This window comes from Meriones unguiculatus, chromosome 3 (genome assembly GCF_030254825.1).
Source record: "Meriones unguiculatus strain TT.TT164.6M chromosome 3, Bangor_MerUng_6.1, whole genome shotgun sequence".
In the NCBI taxonomy this organism is placed as follows: Eukaryota; Metazoa; Chordata; class Mammalia; order Rodentia; family Muridae; genus Meriones; species Meriones unguiculatus.
In genome coordinates this window covers 136,920,176-136,938,770 of record NC_083351.1, presented here as the reverse complement: position 1 = coordinate 136,938,770, position 18,595 = coordinate 136,920,176, and the positions used below count along the sequence as shown (strand labels likewise).

At 46.8% G+C, this 18,595-nt stretch overlaps 1 protein-coding gene across 2 annotated transcripts; it reads right to left on the bottom strand.

The window, feature by feature from the left end:
- Positions 1–12,851: 12,851 nt before the first annotated feature.
- Dok3 (docking protein 3) lies at positions 12,852–18,250 on the bottom strand. Of its 2 annotated transcripts, none has more exons than XM_021659685.2 (6): positions 18,093–18,250; positions 17,300–17,406; positions 16,145–16,450; positions 14,101–14,200; positions 13,838–14,010; positions 12,852–13,732 (listed from the first exon to the last, which is right to left on the bottom strand). In XM_021659685.2, the coding sequence occupies exons 2-6, from the start codon at positions 17,363–17,365 to the stop codon at positions 13,049–13,051; spliced, it is 1,329 nt and encodes a 442-aa protein (XP_021515360.1). In that variant the 5' UTR covers positions 17,366–17,406; positions 18,093–18,250; the 3' UTR covers positions 12,852–13,048. The 2 variants fall into 2 exon arrangements, with proteins under 2 accessions (XP_021515360.1, XP_021515358.1); XM_021659683.2 differs by having other exon boundaries at positions 17,300–17,632; positions 18,093–18,244.
- Between the last annotated feature and the right edge of the window lie 345 nt (positions 18,251–18,595).

The following is an 18,595-nucleotide window of genomic DNA, read 5'->3' as shown; positions in this document are numbered from 1 at the left end:
TACACAAAAGGGATACTTGCTCAACCATGTTTATAGCAGCTTTATTTGTAATAGCCAGAACCTGGAAACAACCCAGATGTCCATCAGTGGAGGAATGGGTACAGAAATTGTGGTATTTTTACACAATGGAATACTACTCAGCAATCAAAAAGGGGGAAATAATGAAATTTGCAGGCAAATGGTGGGATCTAGAAAAGATCATTCTGAGTGAAATATCCCAGAAGGAGAAAGACAAACATGGGATATACTCACTTATATAGACCTATAAGATATGATAAACATAATGAAATCTATACACCTAAAAAAGATAATCAATTGAGCGGACATGGGGTATGATGATCAATCCTCATTTAGAAAGACAGAAGGGATGTGCATTGAACGTATGACAGGAGTCTACTGAGCGCATCTGAAAGACTCTAACAGTGTTTTCAAAGCAAAGACTCATGACCAAACCTTTGGCAGAGTACAGGGAATCATAAGAAAGAAGGGGAGTTAGTCTGATGGGGAAAGGATAGGAGCTCCACAAGGACCAAATATATCTGGGCACAGGGTCTTTTCTGAGACTGACATTCAACCAAGGACCATGTATGGATATAACCTAGAACCTCCACTCAGATGTAGCCTGTGGTAGCTCAGTAACCAACTGGTTTCCCAAAGTGAGGGGAACAGGGACTATTTCTAACAGGAACTCAATGACTGGCTCTTTGGTCTCCCCACCCCCGAAGGGAAGAGCAGTCCTGTTAGGCCACAGAGGAGGGCTTTGCAGCCAGTCCTGAAGATACCTGATAAAACAGGATCAGATGAATGGGGAGGAGGTCCCCCCTATCAGTGGACTTGGAAAGGGGCACGGTGGAGATGAGGGAGGGAGGGAGGGACTGGGAGGGAATGAGAGATCGGGACACGGCTGGGATACAGAGTTAATAAAATGTAACTGATAAAAAATAATAATAATAAAATAAAAAAAATAAACAGGTGCCAGAGCTAAAATCTCATGCGAGACCCTTTTCATCTTTCTTGTTCCTTCAATGCCTTTTAATCTGCTCCCAACCCACACACCCCAAGTACACCCAACACAGTTGCCTTTCTTTGCGGCTGGTGTTCACCCATTTCCCAGTCCCTCTTCTCCCTGTTGACTCTCTCAATCTCACATTTAAGAGGCTCAGAATACAGCCCATTGCATGAGTGTCTCAGTTCTTCATGCTGCCCTGGAAGGGTAACAAGTGGCTCTTCCTTTCAGTTTAACCTGCCGTCTGTTGGCCACATATGTATTTGATAAATGTGTGCAGCACCAGACCCTCATACTATCTTACACTAACATCCCCTACAGTTAAGACCTGCTGATAAAATATACTATTTACCAAGCCTACCAGGAGCTTCCTCAGCTGCTCATGGGAGAACTTCGGGGTGGGTTGCTTGGTCACTGCCTGTTGAAGCCTGCTTAGCAAGCTGTGTGCCAGGAAGACACTGTCAAAGGGACACTGGCCATGCATTACAGCCTGTACATAGCTCTGATCTAGGAACACAACTGAACTACCACTTTTCAGGAACTACTACATGAAATTTTAGCAGCATGTTTCTATACTTTTTTTTTTAAACCTTACACTTTTTCGTGAAAATTATGTTTCTTATGGCTCATTAAATCATATAGCAGCATTCTAGACTACATGAGAAAAGGGGACAATCTCTGTTTTGAGTGGAGGCGGCATGCCTAGAAGATTTAAAAATTTAAAGTCTTCCTTTGCACTTCAAGTTCAACCCCAAGTTCAGTCTACCACGTCATCAGTGTCTATAGTGTTCTTCTCGAGAAAAGTGAAATCTAGGCTTTTCTTTTCACCCTTCTTGAAGCAGTCCTCATTTGCTATTCCCACCAGAGAGCTTGTATGTTCCTGAAAGGTCCTGCATTCTCTGACTAACACTTAGAAATCATTTATTTTTCTAAACACCTATGCATTATTATTTCAGTTTTTTAGTGCAACAAGTAAGTCTAGTTTCCACAACCCAAATATTCATGGTGTTTGGTCAGCCTACTAGGGCCACACCCTTAAGTAAAACTGACTCTTCTCCCACAGCTGTCTGTGGTCAATAGCCCCTCAGCTAGAGGTAGGACTTCATGCTAACTTCCTGTCTCCACCTGAGATTTTGACTGGCTTGAGTGAACATGGGTCTTGTGGTGTCGAGGACCGCTTCCTCATGCATCACCTGGACAGGTTGTGCTGAAGCCTCCTGGGCAGGCTGTGTGCCAGGAACACCCTGCCAAGGGGACATTGGCCACTTATTTCAGGCTGGACATAGCTGCTCTCTAGAACACAACTGAACTTGCACTTTGCAGAAAGTACCACATGAAGTTTTAGCAGTGTCTGTAGAAGCACATATTGAAGACCACACTTATGCTTGGAAAAGTCTCACCAGACATGGACTTCAAGTCAACTTTCTCGTCAGCCTCGGCATGCACAAGAAGCACACACATACACACAACACACAATACACAGAAGACACACACACAACACACAAGACACACATACACTCAGCCTGAGTTCCAGCATACACCAAGGACCCATCTGTGGATGGTGAAGGTGTGATACCTAGATACACATATGGACCCCTGTCTCACACTCATGTAGGGAACACTCTCTTACACAAAAGTGTTTCTAGGTTTAGATGGTTTTACACTCTATGTGACAAGGCACCTTTAATGCTTGTCTTTGCATTAAAAGAATATTCTGAGCTAGAGTAGGAAATTTGCTTTCATACTTGTTTGAAACATTATGGTCCCTATAGGGGATGAGGTGTTCCCATCATATTCACAGAAGGGAGCATGTTCTCATCATATTCACAGAAGGGAGATCCTCAAACTCAGAACAATCAAGGGAATAATATTCATTCCACTAACTATTTTACCTACCAATATTGGGTTTTCTTCAGGCAAGTCCAGATGTTTCTCCTCTGCTAGTTCAGTTGTTTCAACATCAGTATTATTGTCTATTATGGTGAAAATTACGAAAAAAAATGAAAACATATTATAATAGTCCATATACACAATTTCCCAGGAGCTGCTTCTGAAAGAATTAATGCCCAATTGAAAACGGAGGAATATCACCTCATTCAGCTGTTTATTGAAATGGAAGAAAGAAGTGTCAGTGTTGAAAAGCCACACTTTTCATGAATGTATGCTCCAATTCTCTAATGTCAAGAGATTTAAGTGTGTGGACGATATCTCTAAGAATGCCTTTGGTTTCATCGATGCCTTCAGGATGTACATGGAAACACAAGGATGAGTGGCACACCTTCCTCCTTCGCAATGCACTTTGCCACAATTAAAAATTCGACAAAACACTGATCAGTTCAATAATCTCCTCATATTGAGGAAGCTGCTGGGCAACTCGGTAAGTTGTATATTTTATTATCAGGTCTTAGTGAGGCACTCTTTGTGATTCCTTAACATTATGGCCTAATCTAATACTTTCTATGGGAGTAACTGTCTCCTTGTGACCATCTACTTTCCTGGCTCTTGCAGTGCTTTCCAATGATCCCAGAGATTTGTTTTCTCCAGAGCCACATTCTGATAGATTATCCAGTCCCAAATGTTCAGCCATTGACTCATGTACAATATGAGCAAAACAAAACAGATTCAATAAATTAAACAGATATACATCCATATTTATCTTCATGTGTACAATAACAATGGCTAAAGTAGAGGTAATCAAGTTGAGAGGGAGGAGAGAGGCCATGAGTGGAGTTTGGAGAAGAAAGGAGAGAGAGCAGAGAGAGGAGAAAGAGAGACAGAGTGACACACACTGTCTTTGAGACACAGCAGGGCAAATGAATATAGGAACTCACAGCCAACATGACAACACTCACAAGACCCATGCACACTCAAGCCAGTCAGAATCTCAGGTGGAGACAGGAAGTTAGCATGAAGTCCTACCTCTAGCCGAGGGGCTATTGACCATAGCCAGCTGTGGGAGAAGAGTCAGTTTTACTTAAGGGTGTGGCCCTAGTAGGCTGACCAAACACCATGAATATTTGAGCCGTGCAAACTAGACTTACTTGTTGCACTATAAAACTGAAATACTAATGCATAGGTGTTTAGAAAAATAAATGATTTCTAAATGTTAGTCAGGGAATGCTTGAGCTTCTGAACACAGAAAATTGGCCCTATACATAAACTTGTTAAAGCACTTGTTGGTTTAATTTAGAAAATCTTTACTTTCGTAGTGTCTTCAATGCTGCTCCCAAATTCCAGGAGACAGGAAACTATTTCCGAGATGTCACTGTATACAGCAGGATGTAAAGCTGTTTCTCCATTGATGTCTCTCAGGTTGGGATTTGCCCTGTGTTGAAGGAGTACCGAGATGACATCTTCCTTCATATTTTGTACAAAGAATTCAACACAGGCTTTTCACAGCTTTCAACATGTTATATTTAAGCAAGATACTTTTGTTTTCACTGTAAGCATTTAAATCAAATCATTCCTGAAATTGATGTATCTGCACTACCTTTATTAAAGATGTCATCTTTTTGTCATCAAGGGTGTTGATGTCACAGCCGTGGTACAGAAAGAAATGAGCAAGGGTTGGGTGCCCATGATAAGAAGCAAAGTGAAGAGCGGTTCTGTGGAAAGAACAGATCCAGAAAAGGCAGGTTTCTCCCGTCTTCCAGTTTCCTCATGAACACCATCCTTAGCTCCAAGCCCTCTTACCTTTGGCTGTTATCTTGAAGATGTATATCAAACTTCTTCCCAGAGAGGAGTTGTAACACGGCCTTGACCGTCCACGGCCCACCGCAGCGTGAGGTTTGTTTTTGCCTGCATAGGGCCGCTCAGTTTTCTTTACTCCGTTATAGTTCCTGTAACACAGGCTGTTTTGATCCCTGTTCTCGCAGTGGCAAAACCCCAAGGGGATTTTGTATCTTTTTTTTAAAGCACAACAGAGTCCTACAGGTGGACAGCATCTCTGTGTCCGCCTCGGTCTGGGCTCGACTCTGTTTAGCCACATTAAATTAACATAAACCTCTAACAGCGGACGAAATCAGTCTCAGACTGATCTCTGTGGGTCAAAGAAGTGAATCAAGCGTCGCCAGCCAAACACAGACAGAACTGGCCGCCTAACAATCGTCGTCAAGCAACACCGGCACACGCAAGCATGCGCATTCTTCCTCGCGTGTGGGCCTCTGTGGCAAAACGGTGGCAGTGCGCATGCGCGGTCCTGATGTTCTTGCTTGGCCTTGTTTTACACTCATCTTACTAAGTCTTTATTTCTTTTTCAGATTAGAAGGATACTCCCTACAGCAATCTTACTTGACAGTGCTTTTGTTAGATGGTGTAACCGTCATCTTTCTAATATTTTTCTTTCTGGGGTTTTTACTGAAAGGTCATGTTATTTTATATGAGCTTGCCTTTGTGGGAAGAGTTCTTCTCCCTCTAAATGCCCACTCTCCTCCCCCACCCCATTTTTCTTGTTGCTGAAAATCGAGTATTTTCTCAGGGAGGCAGACACAAGATGATCTCTGTGAGTTCAAGGCCAGCCCCCGGTCTACAAAGTAAATCCAGGACAGCCAAGGCTACATAGAGAAACCTTGTCTTGGAAAAAAAAAACCCAAAACAACAACAAAGAAAACAGATTATTTTACCATTCCATGTATTCTAATTATGGTTTCCTTTCCGCAAACTCCTCCTAGATCCTCCAGCCCACCCCCTCCCACCCAAATCTACACCTTTTCCTTTCTCTCAGAAGAGACAAACAGGGTCTAATAATAACAATAATAATGATGATGCAGCAGCAATAACAGCAATGATCCAAGATAAAATAAAACAAACAAGCCAGATTAGTGTAAAACAAACACAGCAAAATAAGCCGAAGAAAAGTATAAGGCACAAATACAGCCACAGAGATTCATACATTTGCCCACAGACACATCCCCAAAAACCACACAATTGGAAAGCATGATTTGTACGCAGAACATCTATAAGAGAGAAAGAGACCAGACAAAGCATCGTGAGCAGAAAGCCTTCCAAAATGCTGGGTAGTGCATTTTGTGATGTCTGTCTACTGCTTGGGCATGGGGCCTGGGGGGGGGGGGGGACTGAGACCACTGACGTTGAAAGTTCTCTATGAACAAATTTGTGGATTTTTTTTTTTTTTTTTGTGGTGGTGTGGGTTTTCTTCTTTTGATTTGCTGCTCTGAGATTATTTTTTCTTTGTGTTTTCTTGGGTGTGGTATACCACTTCCCGTTGACGTTTTTATGCAAACACCTTCTGTAGACTGAATCTGTGGATAGCTATTGTCTAAATTTGGTTCTACTGTGGAATGTCTTCTTCCATCTATTGTGACTGAAAATTGTTCTGGGTACGGTAGTCTGGGCGGGTATCTGTGGTCTCTGACACTTTGTAGAACATCCATCCAGGCCCTTCTGGCTTTCAGTGTTTAACTGAGAGTCAGGAGCTATTCTGACAGGTTTGCCTTTCTGTGCTCCCTGGTCTTTTTCCCTTGCAGATTTTAAGGAACTTTCTCTCTTCAGTAGACTTAGATTTGATTAACAGCTAGATGCTGACGGCTGTGCCTTTAGATAGATTCCCCTAGCCACACTTGGCACATGACCTCTGACAGAGCTCCCTGCTAGCTCTCCGTTCCCTGCGCGTATCTATATGTTCATCAAGCACTGGCATTCTGCTCTTTGTGATGGGAGCAGGCTGTACAATGCAAATCAAGGATCCTTTAAGTGCCTAGGTTCAGCCAGTTATGACACCTATTCTTGGAGCTCCCTAACCCACTCCCCTAGGGGCATATAGTCTTTGTTTTCTGGGAGTAAAGTTGAATTAGCATCAGCTGTTCCAGGGGCGTGTGATCCCTCTAAGGTTCTTGCTGGCCATTTCAGGCATGCTTCTTGTCTCCAGACCCTCCTGACTTCCTGGGCTTCTGTGAGGCAACCCTCTGGCAGGAGGAGAACTACAATGTCTTGACATTTGTATTACAGGAAGAAATCATTCCTTAAAGACATTTTAGAATTCAAGAAACTACAACTGCTAGCACCACATACATCTGTTCTGGCTTCCAGATCTGGAACTCTGGGATGAGTCCTGCTTAATTCCACATCCTGAGCCTTGACAGCTCCAACAGTGTTGGCAAAGGATGATGTGGTTGGTGTTCCTTCAGGCCTTCTGAACTATTGCTCACAATCAGAGTAGGAACATATAAACAAGCGAGCTGTGCTTAAAAGGTCTTTCTAATACTAAGGGTACACAGCACTTACAACAGTACCTAGGTATACAAGAATATGCACTGAATGAGTGGTGTTTTTTGTGACACTTCTTTGTTCACACACAATAAAAGCTCATCACAAACATCTCTTCAGTAACCAAGAGCTTCACTGGTGGTAATTTATATCCCTTAGGTGCACAATTGCTTCTTGACACTTGATGGCAGTAGGAGCCAGGTGATAGCACAAGCCAACAATATTCAGCTGTAGTCCACTAACTAAAGTCCAAGCGGATCAAAGACCTCAACATAAAAACCAGACACACTAAAGTGGGGAAAAAGTGGGGAAGAGCCTTGAACTCATTGGCACAGGAGACAACTTCCTGAACAGAACACCAACAGCATAGGCTCTAAGATCAACAATCAACAAATGGGACCTCATGAAACTGGAAAGCTTCTGTAAAGCAAAGGACACTGTCATCAGAACAAATGACAGCCTAAAGACTGGGAAAGGATCTTCACCAACCCTATGTCTGACAGAGGGCTAATATCCAGAATATATTAAGAACTCAAGAAGTTAAAAAGCAACAAATCAAGCAATCCAATTAAAAAATGGGGTACAGAGCTAAACAGAGAATTGTCTTTTTTATATTATTTATTTATTATTTATACAGTATTCTGCTGTACGTGTGCCTGCATACCAGAAGAAGGCACTAGTTCTCATTATAGATGGTTTGAGCCACCATGCCGTTGCTGGGAATTGAACTTAGGACCCTTAAAAGTACAGGCAGTACTCTTAACCTCTGAGCCATCTTTCCAGCATCCAACAGAGAATTCTCAATAGAGGAATATCAAATGGCAGAGAAACACTTAAAGAAATGCTCAACATCCTTAATCATCAGAGAAATGTAAATCAAAACAACCCTGAGATTTCACCTTACACCCATCAGAATGGCTAAGATCAAAAACTCAAGTGACAACACATGCTGGAGAGGTTACAGAGAAAGGGGACCCATCCTCCACTGCTGGTGGGAATGTAAAATTGTACAATCAGTTTGGAAATCAATCTGGCACTTTCTCAGACAATTAGGAATAGTGTTTCCTCAAGATCCAGCTATACTACTCTTAGGCATATATCCAAAATGTGCTCAAGTATACAACAAGGACATTTGCTCAACCATGTTCATAGCAGCTTTATTTGTAATAGCCAGAATCTAGAAACAACCCAGATGTCCCTCAATGGAGGAATGGATACAGAAATTGTGGTACTTTTACACAATGGAATACTACTCGGCAATTAAAAACAAGGAAATCATGAAATCTGCAGGCACATGGTGGGATCTAGAAAAGATCACCTTGAGTGAGGTATCCCAGAAGCAGAAAGACACACACGGTATATCCTTACTGCTGCAGTTACTGTATTACCTCATGTGGAGGTAGGTCTGTCTGCCTGGTAATCAGGACTCTGTAGGACCTAACAAGGATAAATTTGGAAACAGGCCGTTCTTAATCTCTAAGTCTGGAGAAATGGTCTCGGCCATTTTTCCATGTGGTGAGGGAAATGGAGTTTCACCCTGCTCCTCCAGTCTACAAGGGAACTCACTGCACAGTGATCTGTCTGTAGTCTTTGTCTCATCTGAATGTCTGTTTTTGTTTTTGTTTTTGTTTTTAACCAGCCTGGGATTATGTAGCCTCTCATGCATGGAGAGACAGGGAGTGCCCCTGGAATGTTTTCAGATTCCCAGAAATGTCTTGTTGTAATTGTCTCATGGTTATGGTTGTTGGATGATTTCATGTTTGTTTGTTTCATTTTGACTGTTGGTTCCATTTCTCTTTTCTTTGTCCCTCTCCCTTGTCTGACCCTTTCTTCCACAGATTTCTCCTGATGGCGAGGAACTAGAGAATATCAATGCTGCTTTCCTTCAAAACAGGAGGAAAGGACAAGGAGGCACTTAGGAGTTATTGCCAAGTTCTTATGGTGAGTTTCAGGGTAACTGCCAAATGCTCCAAAAATATGTCAGGTAACTTGATTAGTTCAGGGACCTGCAGAATCCCCTACTGACTTTTTAGAAAGAGTAATTAAAAAAAAATGGTCAAAGAATCTGGGAAAATGGACGATGGCTCACTCCTTCCTAGTTATACCTGAAAATTCACTTTCCCTTGAAAGAAATATCTTTGTGTTTCATATTCTGGGAAAACGGCCAAACTTCATTTACTGGCCGGTTTACTCTTGACTTAGTTTTCACTCCTTTCAAGCCCTGAACCTTTTAGCTTCTGCCTGGATGAAGCTGGCAACAAGCCCAGAGCTGCCTGATGGACAGCTTTCAAAAGGGACACCAATAGCTTTTTAGCTTCTCCAGTTTAAAAAAAAAATGCTTTATGTTCATGAGAATTGGATTCAATAGTTAACAAGATGCTCCTGCCTTAAAATTACAACTAAACAAAGTAAAAAAAAAAATCTGTTTTACATATATAAATTTATTATGTCCTGGTTATATATCTTAGTTATAGATTATTGACTTATGAGTTATTGGATATGGTTAAAATTTTTGTAACATCTGAAACAAAAGGTTAACTTATGTTTCTTTGTTTGTTTGTTGTTTTGTATATCAATACTTAAACCACTGGTGCTGGCACTGTTTGGTATGATGATAAACAGGAAATGAGAGTAATTCAACTGTTTGGGGGAGTTTCGCTGTGAAGCAGAACAGAGAAATAGGGGGGTGGCAGGAGGACAATGTGAGCATAAAGAGGGGGAATTTGAGAGCATCTATCATTTTTCTGTGTGGCTGGAAATGGTGATAGCAAGATGCTGATGTCCATGAATGACTGAACAAATGAATGAATGAATAAATGAATGTCACAAAAGATACTAACCAGATACCTCAGATGGGAGCCCATTCTAGAGACAGACACTCCTTCAACTATAGGGACAGGAAGGAAAAGATGGATGAGGATTCTGGACCCTTTGTCAGTGCAGCAGAGGGAGGCAGAAAGTTCACTACTGATTCCTGACAGTTTTTAGGAGGTGAGAGCAGGTGGAAAGTGAAAGAATGTTTGAAGATGCCTTAGTTCCTGTTCTATTGCTGTGGCAGGGTACCCTGACCAAGACAGCTTATAACAGAAAGCATCTACTTTGAGACTTAATTACAGTTTACTTCATGTTTATCACAGTGGGAACCATGGCATTATGGCAGGCATGGCACTGAAGCAGTAGCTGAGCGCTCACACCTCATCCACAAGCAGGAGACAGACTCTTCCTGATATGGGCTTTTGAAATCTTAACGCTCAACCCCAGTGACACACCTCCTTTAACAAGGCCACACCTCCCAATCCTCCCCAAACAGTCCCCCTAACTGGGGTTCAAGCATGCAAACGCATGGGCCTATGCAGGCCATTCTTACTCAAACCAGCATAGAAGGGCTCCTCTGGGACATGAGCTGTTCAGGCAGCATGGAGACTGCCTGTGTGAGACAACAGTGAGGCCTTTGTAGGTGGATCTCTCTCCAGATGTGAATTCATCAGACTGAAGGCTTTACCAATCAGACAAGATAGAAAGGAAGGAGCAGCTCCAAGAGTGAGGCATGGGGGGAGAAGAGTGTAAGTAGAGACATCTAGAAGATGCTAGGAAGCAAGACTAGTTTTCACTCTCTTGAAGATAAGGCTTGAGAGTGTCAAAGGTGTGGGCAAGTTGAATGTGGATGTCACCAATCTCAGTCTTGAGAGGTTAAAGTGTGAGTTTGAGGCAAGCGTAAGCTTCATAGACTCTGTCTACAAAGCCTGGGCACCTGAAGCAGAAAGTCCAGGGATTGAGAAGGCAGATCTTTGGAAGCAGGAGCATCATCTTATGCAAAGCTGGAGAGTTCAGAAGCAGCAGAGAGCAGAAAATAGGAACCTTCAAGGAATTGGCTTATTTTGCTTTGGAATGCTGGCTGCTTGAGAACAGAGCTGAAGCTGTCTTGAACAAGGGATGTCCCCGCCCCCCCCCCCGCCCCATGTCTAGAACAATGTTGGCAACTGGTAAAACTCTGCATGTATACGTGTGTATGACATGAGTGTGGGTTTTACATACATATGCCACTGTGTGTGGGTTATATGCAAGCCAAAAGCTAACATCGGCTGTCTTCCTCCACTACTTTCTTCTGTTCAGTCTCACTGAAGCTGGAGTCATTGATTCTGGCTCGTCTACCTAGCCAGGTTGTCATGGGATCTTGTCTCTGCCTCCCAGGAGCTGGAATTACAGGTAGTAAATCAGCTGGTAACTGGGTTTGCATTCTTTACGCACTGAGCTATCCTCTCATCCATGCTCTCAGCAAAAGGCTTTTTAAAATTTTTTCTGTGTATTGATGTTTTAACTGCATGTAGGTCTGTGCATTGCTTATATGCTTTGCCCATGGAAGCCAGAAGAGGGCATTGAGTTCCCTAGAACTAAAGTTACAGGTGGTTATAACTCAGACCCTCTAGTAGAGCAAGCAGCCAGTGCTCTTAACTGCTGAGCACCATCTCTCCAGGTCCCAGCCACACCCCAAGTATAAATCTTTATTGTTTGTTTGTTTGTTTTTTGAGGCAGGTTTCTCCACGTAGCCTTGGCTGTCCTGGACTCGCTTTGTAGGCCAGGCTGGCCTTAAACTCAGAAATCTGCCTGCCTCTGCATCCCCGACTGCTGGAATTACAGCAGGTATGCACCACTGCACCCGGCCCAAGTAAAAATCTTAATGAAGGATTAGGTCTAATGCATAATTTAGTCCTTTTGTTGGTGGTGGCAACAGTGTGATGTGGGGGGAGGAGTTGTTTTTCTGTTTTGTTTGGAGGTATACTTTCATTTTGTAGCTTTGGCTGTCTTGAAACTCAACATGAAGACCAGGCTGGCCTCACACAGGGATCCACCTGCCTCTGCCTCCTGAATAATGTGGTCTTTTCATTTTGCTCTGTGTGTGCAATGCTGAAGATTGAACCCAGGCCCTACCTCGTGCTAGGTAAGTCCTCTATAACTGAGCTTTGCCTCCAGTCCCACGTGACTTTATTTAAAATTCTTTGGGTTGTTTTTGTTTTTTTTATAGTTGATGAAGCAGCCAGAGATCCCCCAGACTGCTTGAGTTCCATCAGGCACACGTGTTTTATACATCAACTATTTACACCCCTTCTACCTGCCCCTCACCCCCAAAAGTGCCTGACATCTCCACAGCTTAGCTGTCCTACTTCCTCTATTCCTCCAGATCCAACCTTCCTATTGTTCTTCGCCAAGTCTGGGACCTTTTCCAAGGATGAGACCCAATTTCCCACAGGACGAAAAAATACCAACTCTGGTCCCTGAGCAAGTACCCTGGGTCTGGAAACACCAGGTTCACTGCCTGCCTGCTTAGCCCATGCTTACCCCTCTGCCTCACTTTTGGGGCACTTCTGTCAACAGGCTACACGTCTCCCCCTGCTTGGCTATCATTCCTGCTGCACAGAGCCCCAGAGCCCAACCAACCTATGGTCCCTCTGCTCAAGCAGACTTTAGCCCAGGAGTGGCTGAAGTCAGGCTCAGAGCGCTCACTGTCTGGGGACCAGCACAAAGGCCTGGTGTTTGCTGCAATGAGCAGAACAGTAGTGTGTGCCAATACCCAGGAGAAAGTCAGGTAGTGTGGACTGTGGGCCATAGGCAGAGCCAAGGGGAAGTTGCTAGGCAAGCTTTATTATTGGTCAATCTGTACGGTGTCTGCTGGAAGTAGGTAGGGCAGCTGTGGCTCCTCCCCAGGCTGCCTGGCTTGCCCCTCAGGTCAGGCTGGACAGGGGATCTGTTCGAAGTTGCTTCCTCCTGTTTCTGAGATTCTGAGAGCTCGCCTCTGTCCCACTGCTACCGCACAGGCCTTCAGGGCCGGTCAGAAGGAGCAGGGGCCTTCTTCCGTTCCCGGCTCAGCAGGGTCACCAGCTTGGCCTTGATGCCCATCTGTGCACCAGAGCGGCCAGTGGCCCCAGCGTCATCGAGCTCTAGCAGCCTTCGGTACTGGGCTTCCAAGTTGCTGTCAGGGGCTGAGCCAGGCCAACTCAGGTCTTCACTGTTGTGGTAGACAGGGCTGCCCAGGGGGCTACGGCCACCAGGAGGGCCCTCTGGGGACTCAGGACCCCCATTGGCCAGCCCAGGACTGGCCTCCAGCATGCACAGGTTCTCATAGAAGTGCTCCATGGTGGCCGTGGGCTTGCTGGTCTGCTTGCACACAGACGCATAGAGACCAGACACTGTTTCTTCTTTTGTGGGGCTGAGCAGCAGTGGCAGGCTCTGAGGCCCAGGGTCGGTTACAGGCAGCTTTCTGGAAGTGGCCAGTTCAGATCCTGGGGCCACCTCCCGAAGCTCTCCAGGGGGCTCGAGGGAGGGCAGAGAGAGGGCTCGAGGCAGGGGGCAGGGTGGGGACATGGCCAGCTCTGGAAGGCGCTCCCGCTGGCGGGCAATGGCAGCAGCCACAGCTCCACATATGTCTGGGGCACGTGGACTGCTGAAGGCAAAAAGGCCTTCGCCTGAGTCACAACGGCGGCCAGCCTCAAAAGAGAACACACCCTGCACAAAAGTGACAGAGTCGCAGATCAGTGGCTGAGGACCCAGGACACTGACCACTTAGCCATCTTTCCCTACAGAGACCTGTCAAGCTGTCCAACACCTCACCTTGTCAGAGCCGAACTTGCGCAGGAACCTGTAGGGCCAGCTATAGAAGGCCTGGGGGCCAGAGATCTCCCGCAGCTGGATGTCATCCTGGCCCAGCACCAGGAGGTAGGGTCCTCTCAGCTGGCAGCGGGTGGTCGCCTCCGTCCTCTGAACCACCACTGGAAACTCACCCCCTGTTTGCAGGAAGCAAGGACGTGGCGTTGTTTCCCAGAGACCACCGCGCAGGCGGGCGCAAGGCTGCCCTAGGGTCTCCCCTCACTTACCTTCCTGCCAGGAGGAGTAGATAGAGTTTTCCTCCATGGGAACAAAGCCCCTTTTTGGAATCTCAGCCTGTCCTAATCCCGAAGAACATTCCCCAGTGCCCTGAAGAATAGATTTAAGGCATCAGTTAGCGCCTACCCCATTCGCCACCCCTACCCCTCCTTACGGGGTCAGCAGGCAACAGTTCCAAACCACCAGTGCCACTCTGCCTCACACTACAGGGTTCTAGGCAATCCTGAGTCTCTTCCCATCTGTAATGGAGAGGCGATACCCACTAGGCTCCCCCAAAAGTGCTGGTCTGGGAGTAAGGCTGCTTCTAGAGCTCTAGGCATTAGGCAACCAAGGCGAGGTTTCTAGAGTCCATGTGTGGCCAGGGGCTAGGCTGGCTTGCATATGGCTCTGGCAGTATGCAGCAGGAAAGTGGCAGGGGCAACAGCAAGTAAATGTCCAGGCCTCTTCTACTGTCAGCTGCGTGTCACCCTCGACCTTCCCTGCCCCACAGCCAGTCCTGAGGTGCTCTCAGGTCTCACTGTCCACAATAACTGCTTTGACCCATGAGCATGACCAGAGCCAAACCCCACCTCCTTTTCGCCCTGTGCATTTTTAACGTAAAAAACAAAAAGAAAGAATGATAAGCCGGGCAGTGGTGGCACATGCCTTTAATCCCAGTGCTTGGGAGGCAGAGGCAGGCAGATCTCTGTGAGTTCGAGGCCAGCCTGCTCTACAGAGTAAGTTCCAGGACAGCCAGGGCTACACGGAGAAACCCCATCTCAAAAAACAAACAAAGCGATACAATTACCATTGCTATTTTCAGGTGCCCAGCTCAGTGGTTTTCAGTATATTCACAAGGTCATCCTCTCAGTGAAGGTCAGGTACCCATCAGCCAGCACTATCCACGTCCCTCCCACGGCCCCGCAACCGAGCACCTGCTTTCCGTCTATGCGAACGTGTTTGTTCTGGATATATTATTTAAATTTTTGAAATATGTTACCCTCTGTGTTTGGCTTCTTCCGTGTCCTATTTCAAGGCTCCTTGTTTTTTGTTGTCTTGTTTTAGAGACCGGGTCTCAAGCAGCCCAGGCTGCCCCGCAACTGGCCATGTAGCTAAGGACGACCTTGAAGTGCTGATCCTTCTGCCTTCACCCTCCACGCTGGGGCTACAGACTTGTGCCACCCTGCCCAACCTAAGGCTTTGTTTTATCTCTTCATCAGCGGATGGTCATGTGTTGTTCCATCCCTTGGCAACTGTGACTAGTGCTGCCATGAGCACCGGTGTCCACATTTTGCCTGAACATTGCTTTTCATTCTCTTGGTTACACATGACGTGAGAGAATTGCAGCCATATGATAACTTCCTGACTGATTTTTAAACATGCATAATACATGTGTACTACAGTGCCTATGGTGGCCAGAAGAGGGTGTCTGAACCCCCAGGACTTAGAGCTGTGAGGTGCCATATGGGTGCTGGGAATTGAACCCAGGTCCTCTCCAAGAGGGGCCATCTCTGCAGCTCCTCCATGAATAACTTGCTGAGAAAGCCAGGCATGTTTGTTCTTCTATAGTTTGAACCCTGAGGCTTTCTAACCATTGGCCTCTGGCTTTATAAAACCTCCCACCCACACACGGCCCACAGTGGTTTCGGCAGGCTTTCACTGAACTTCCCAAATACATTCGCTCTTACATGGCCTGGCTCTTGGTTGGCCCACTCTCTGCTCCTTAAACATGACATATCTTCCTACCCCAGGGCCTTGCCCATGCTACCACTGTGTTACAGTACTTGTTCCAGTGGCTTCGACACCCTTCTCACACCTTTGCCTGGCAGGCCCATTTCCTGTCATTCAGGGCTCAGGCCCGCTGTCTCCTCCCTGCCTACTGTTTCATTTTCTCTATAGCATGCTTAGAGTACAGACTCCTCCTATGGGTTTCTGAGCTGCTGCCCAGATATGTAGAGCTTTGGCAGTACTTACCAAGTGACAGAATCTGACTAAGCAAGGACATGCATAAGTAGGGGGAGGTAGTCCCAGCAGGCCAGGTCACTGCACACTCACCGGGAAGGCCAGAAGGCAGATGGGACCCATCCATGACTGGCGGTGTTGTGCAGCTAGAAGGTGGCTTCGCTCGGTGGTGGTAATCAGGAAGGCACCGGTGTCCCTGGGGCAGCTCTCCCCATCCGCCGGAAGAACCGACACACAGTCAGCCAAGCGTATGACCCGACGTTCCCCTCGCCGGCTAGGCCCCGTGGGTCTGTCACCTGCTGGCCCCAGGCCACCGTCACGAACGTCCCAGCTTTCCAGCCGAGCTACGCCGGATGGGCCTCCTGCATACAGCAGAGCCCACACTTTCCGCCAGCATTTCTGTAAGAAAGGAGACCCTTGGGAGGACAGTTCCTCCTGCCGCTTGGCTCTGTGCAAGCTACTTAGCAACTGGCTGCCTGGCTTCTGCCTTTCTAGGACTTTAGGCTACAAAATAAGAAGGCCTTGCTGGGGTAGGGGTAGGCAGGAAAAATCTGTATTTGGGGTTGGTCAGCCCTGAATTCAAATCACACTTTTTCTGAATGACGTCCATAGTCAATAGTATGCTCATCTCTAGAGGCCGTGAGACTATGAGACTGAGGCTTCTACTAGACTTGTCTGTAAAGCATCTAGTGGTTAGAGAAGGCCAACTGACACTGTAGCTATGGTGTTTATCACTAACCCCCAATCAAAAACAGCACTTGGGCCATGGGCTGGGTGGGGTGGGGTGGGGAGGAGACCTTAACTTCATGGTGGTATGGAGGAAAACATGCAAATGACATCTGACAAAGGAAATAGACGGTTTATCTGCCCAGGGAGAAGCTGCAACTTAACTGTTTACAGCCTGATGATCAAGGAGGAAAAATAAGCCCCCACCTCCACTCCTCCCCAGTATCTGGACACACAGCCTTCGTCTGCAGGGTGTTACTCCATTCTTGGAGGACTTGGCCTTCTCCAGGAGCCTTGAAGCCATCATACACATAGGTTTTGACTCTTAAGACCCTTTCTGGTCTTGGCATCTCTACCACAAAGGATGCTTCAGCCCCGACCTTCTCCGGCCAAGAACCGCCACTCCCAAATTCCTGGGTTTCACCTCCCCAGACTCCCTTCCCAGTACTCTCAGTCTACTTAGGCTGTCTAGGCCTAGCAGGTTTCCTCCTCTGCCCATGGCTGGCAGTCTGGGGTTCCCACCTTGCCAAACTTCACATGCTGCTGGTAGAGGATGCCATCCTTGACAGGGGTTTCCACAGACTCCATGGCCACGGCTGTTCTGAAGTCCCGAGGAAACTGGTGACAGGCTGGACAGGAACTCCTCTTACTTCCCCTTCTGGCCACTTCCCCCTCCCTCTGTCCAGAGACAGCTTCGGGGGCTGGGGGAGGGGAGCTTGGTCTTCACTTAAGAGACAGTAGTCAGAATAAACCTCTTGGGGCTCTTGCCGTTCCAAAGGGACCACACTGCCATTGGGATCTTGAGGCCTTGGAGGGGGGCAGGAAAGGGGGTACTGCCTCTTCTTGCACATGGACCTGCATCAGCTGGGTGTGAGTGTGTGACCACACTGACCACACGGTGGATGCCCTGAGTCATGAGCTCTGAACCCTCCCCCATTCCCAGGCGGCTATGTACCCCAAGGACAGGAACTGCATAGCCCTGTCCCATCCTTGGCCCCTTCTCTTTCCAGATTGCTAAACTCCTGGCAGCCACTCTGAGGCCGAGGTGTCTCTTGCAGTCCTGGGATCAATCCAGGGTCTAGGGTATGCTAAGGCACCTGCTCTACCACCGAGGTATATACCCAGGCCGATCAGAAATATCCCTAACACTCACGGTCTCCTCTCCATCCTCACCCCACCTGGGCCCACCCTGGCTGTGTCCACCAACCCCATCGTTGCCACTGAGTCTAGTCTGGGCAACTCCACCCCGGGTGTTCTTGCCTTTACTTCCTGAGTTGTATTTCTTCAGATCAGTGCCCTTCTGGGCAGCCCTTACCACTGCACTGCCACAGGCTGCTGCTTCTTCCTGGAGGCCTTCCCTGAGCAGTCTTCAAGGCTAGGGAGTGAGGCCCCCCCACAGCACACACACATCAGGCAGCAGTCCACAGACCTCTACAGCCAGGCTTACTACTTGTCTTGGTGGAGTGTGGGTGGCAGGCCCCAGGGTGCTCCCCAGGGACGTCACATGCTCCTTAAAGCTTTGCTTCCTGCCCGGTGTCTTCTCCCACCACCACCACGCCCTTGCTGGAGCCCAATATTGGGCCTGTGCATGAATACGAATTATGCAAGTATCTTGTCAGCTGTGTAATACCGCCTTGGGAAAGAATTTTGTAACCAACAAAGAATGTTGTTTGGGGGCTCATACAGTAGACATAGAAATAGATCTGGCACCTGGCCCCATGCCCACTACAGTCCAGGTAGGTCTGAGCCCAGCCAGCTTGACTCTATCCTTTGCATTCTCATCGACATTGCAGTGGTTAGGAAATCAAGGCTCAGATA

Excerpts from the sequence above, each read along its gene's own strand:
- Dok3 (XM_021659685.2), bottom strand. The coding sequence starts at position 17,365 with ATGGAGTCTGTGGAAACCCCTGTCAAGGATGGCATCCTCTACCAGCAG. Across the intron at positions 14,201-16,144 it reads TCTGCCTTCTGGCCTTCCCG|GGCACTGGGGAATGTTCTTC; the intron begins GTGAGTGTGCAG and ends TCTATTCTTCAG. Across the intron at positions 13,733-13,837 it reads GCAAGTTCGGCTCTGACAAG|GGTGTGTTCTCTTTTGAGGC; the intron begins GTGAGGTGTTGG and ends ACTTTTGTGCAG.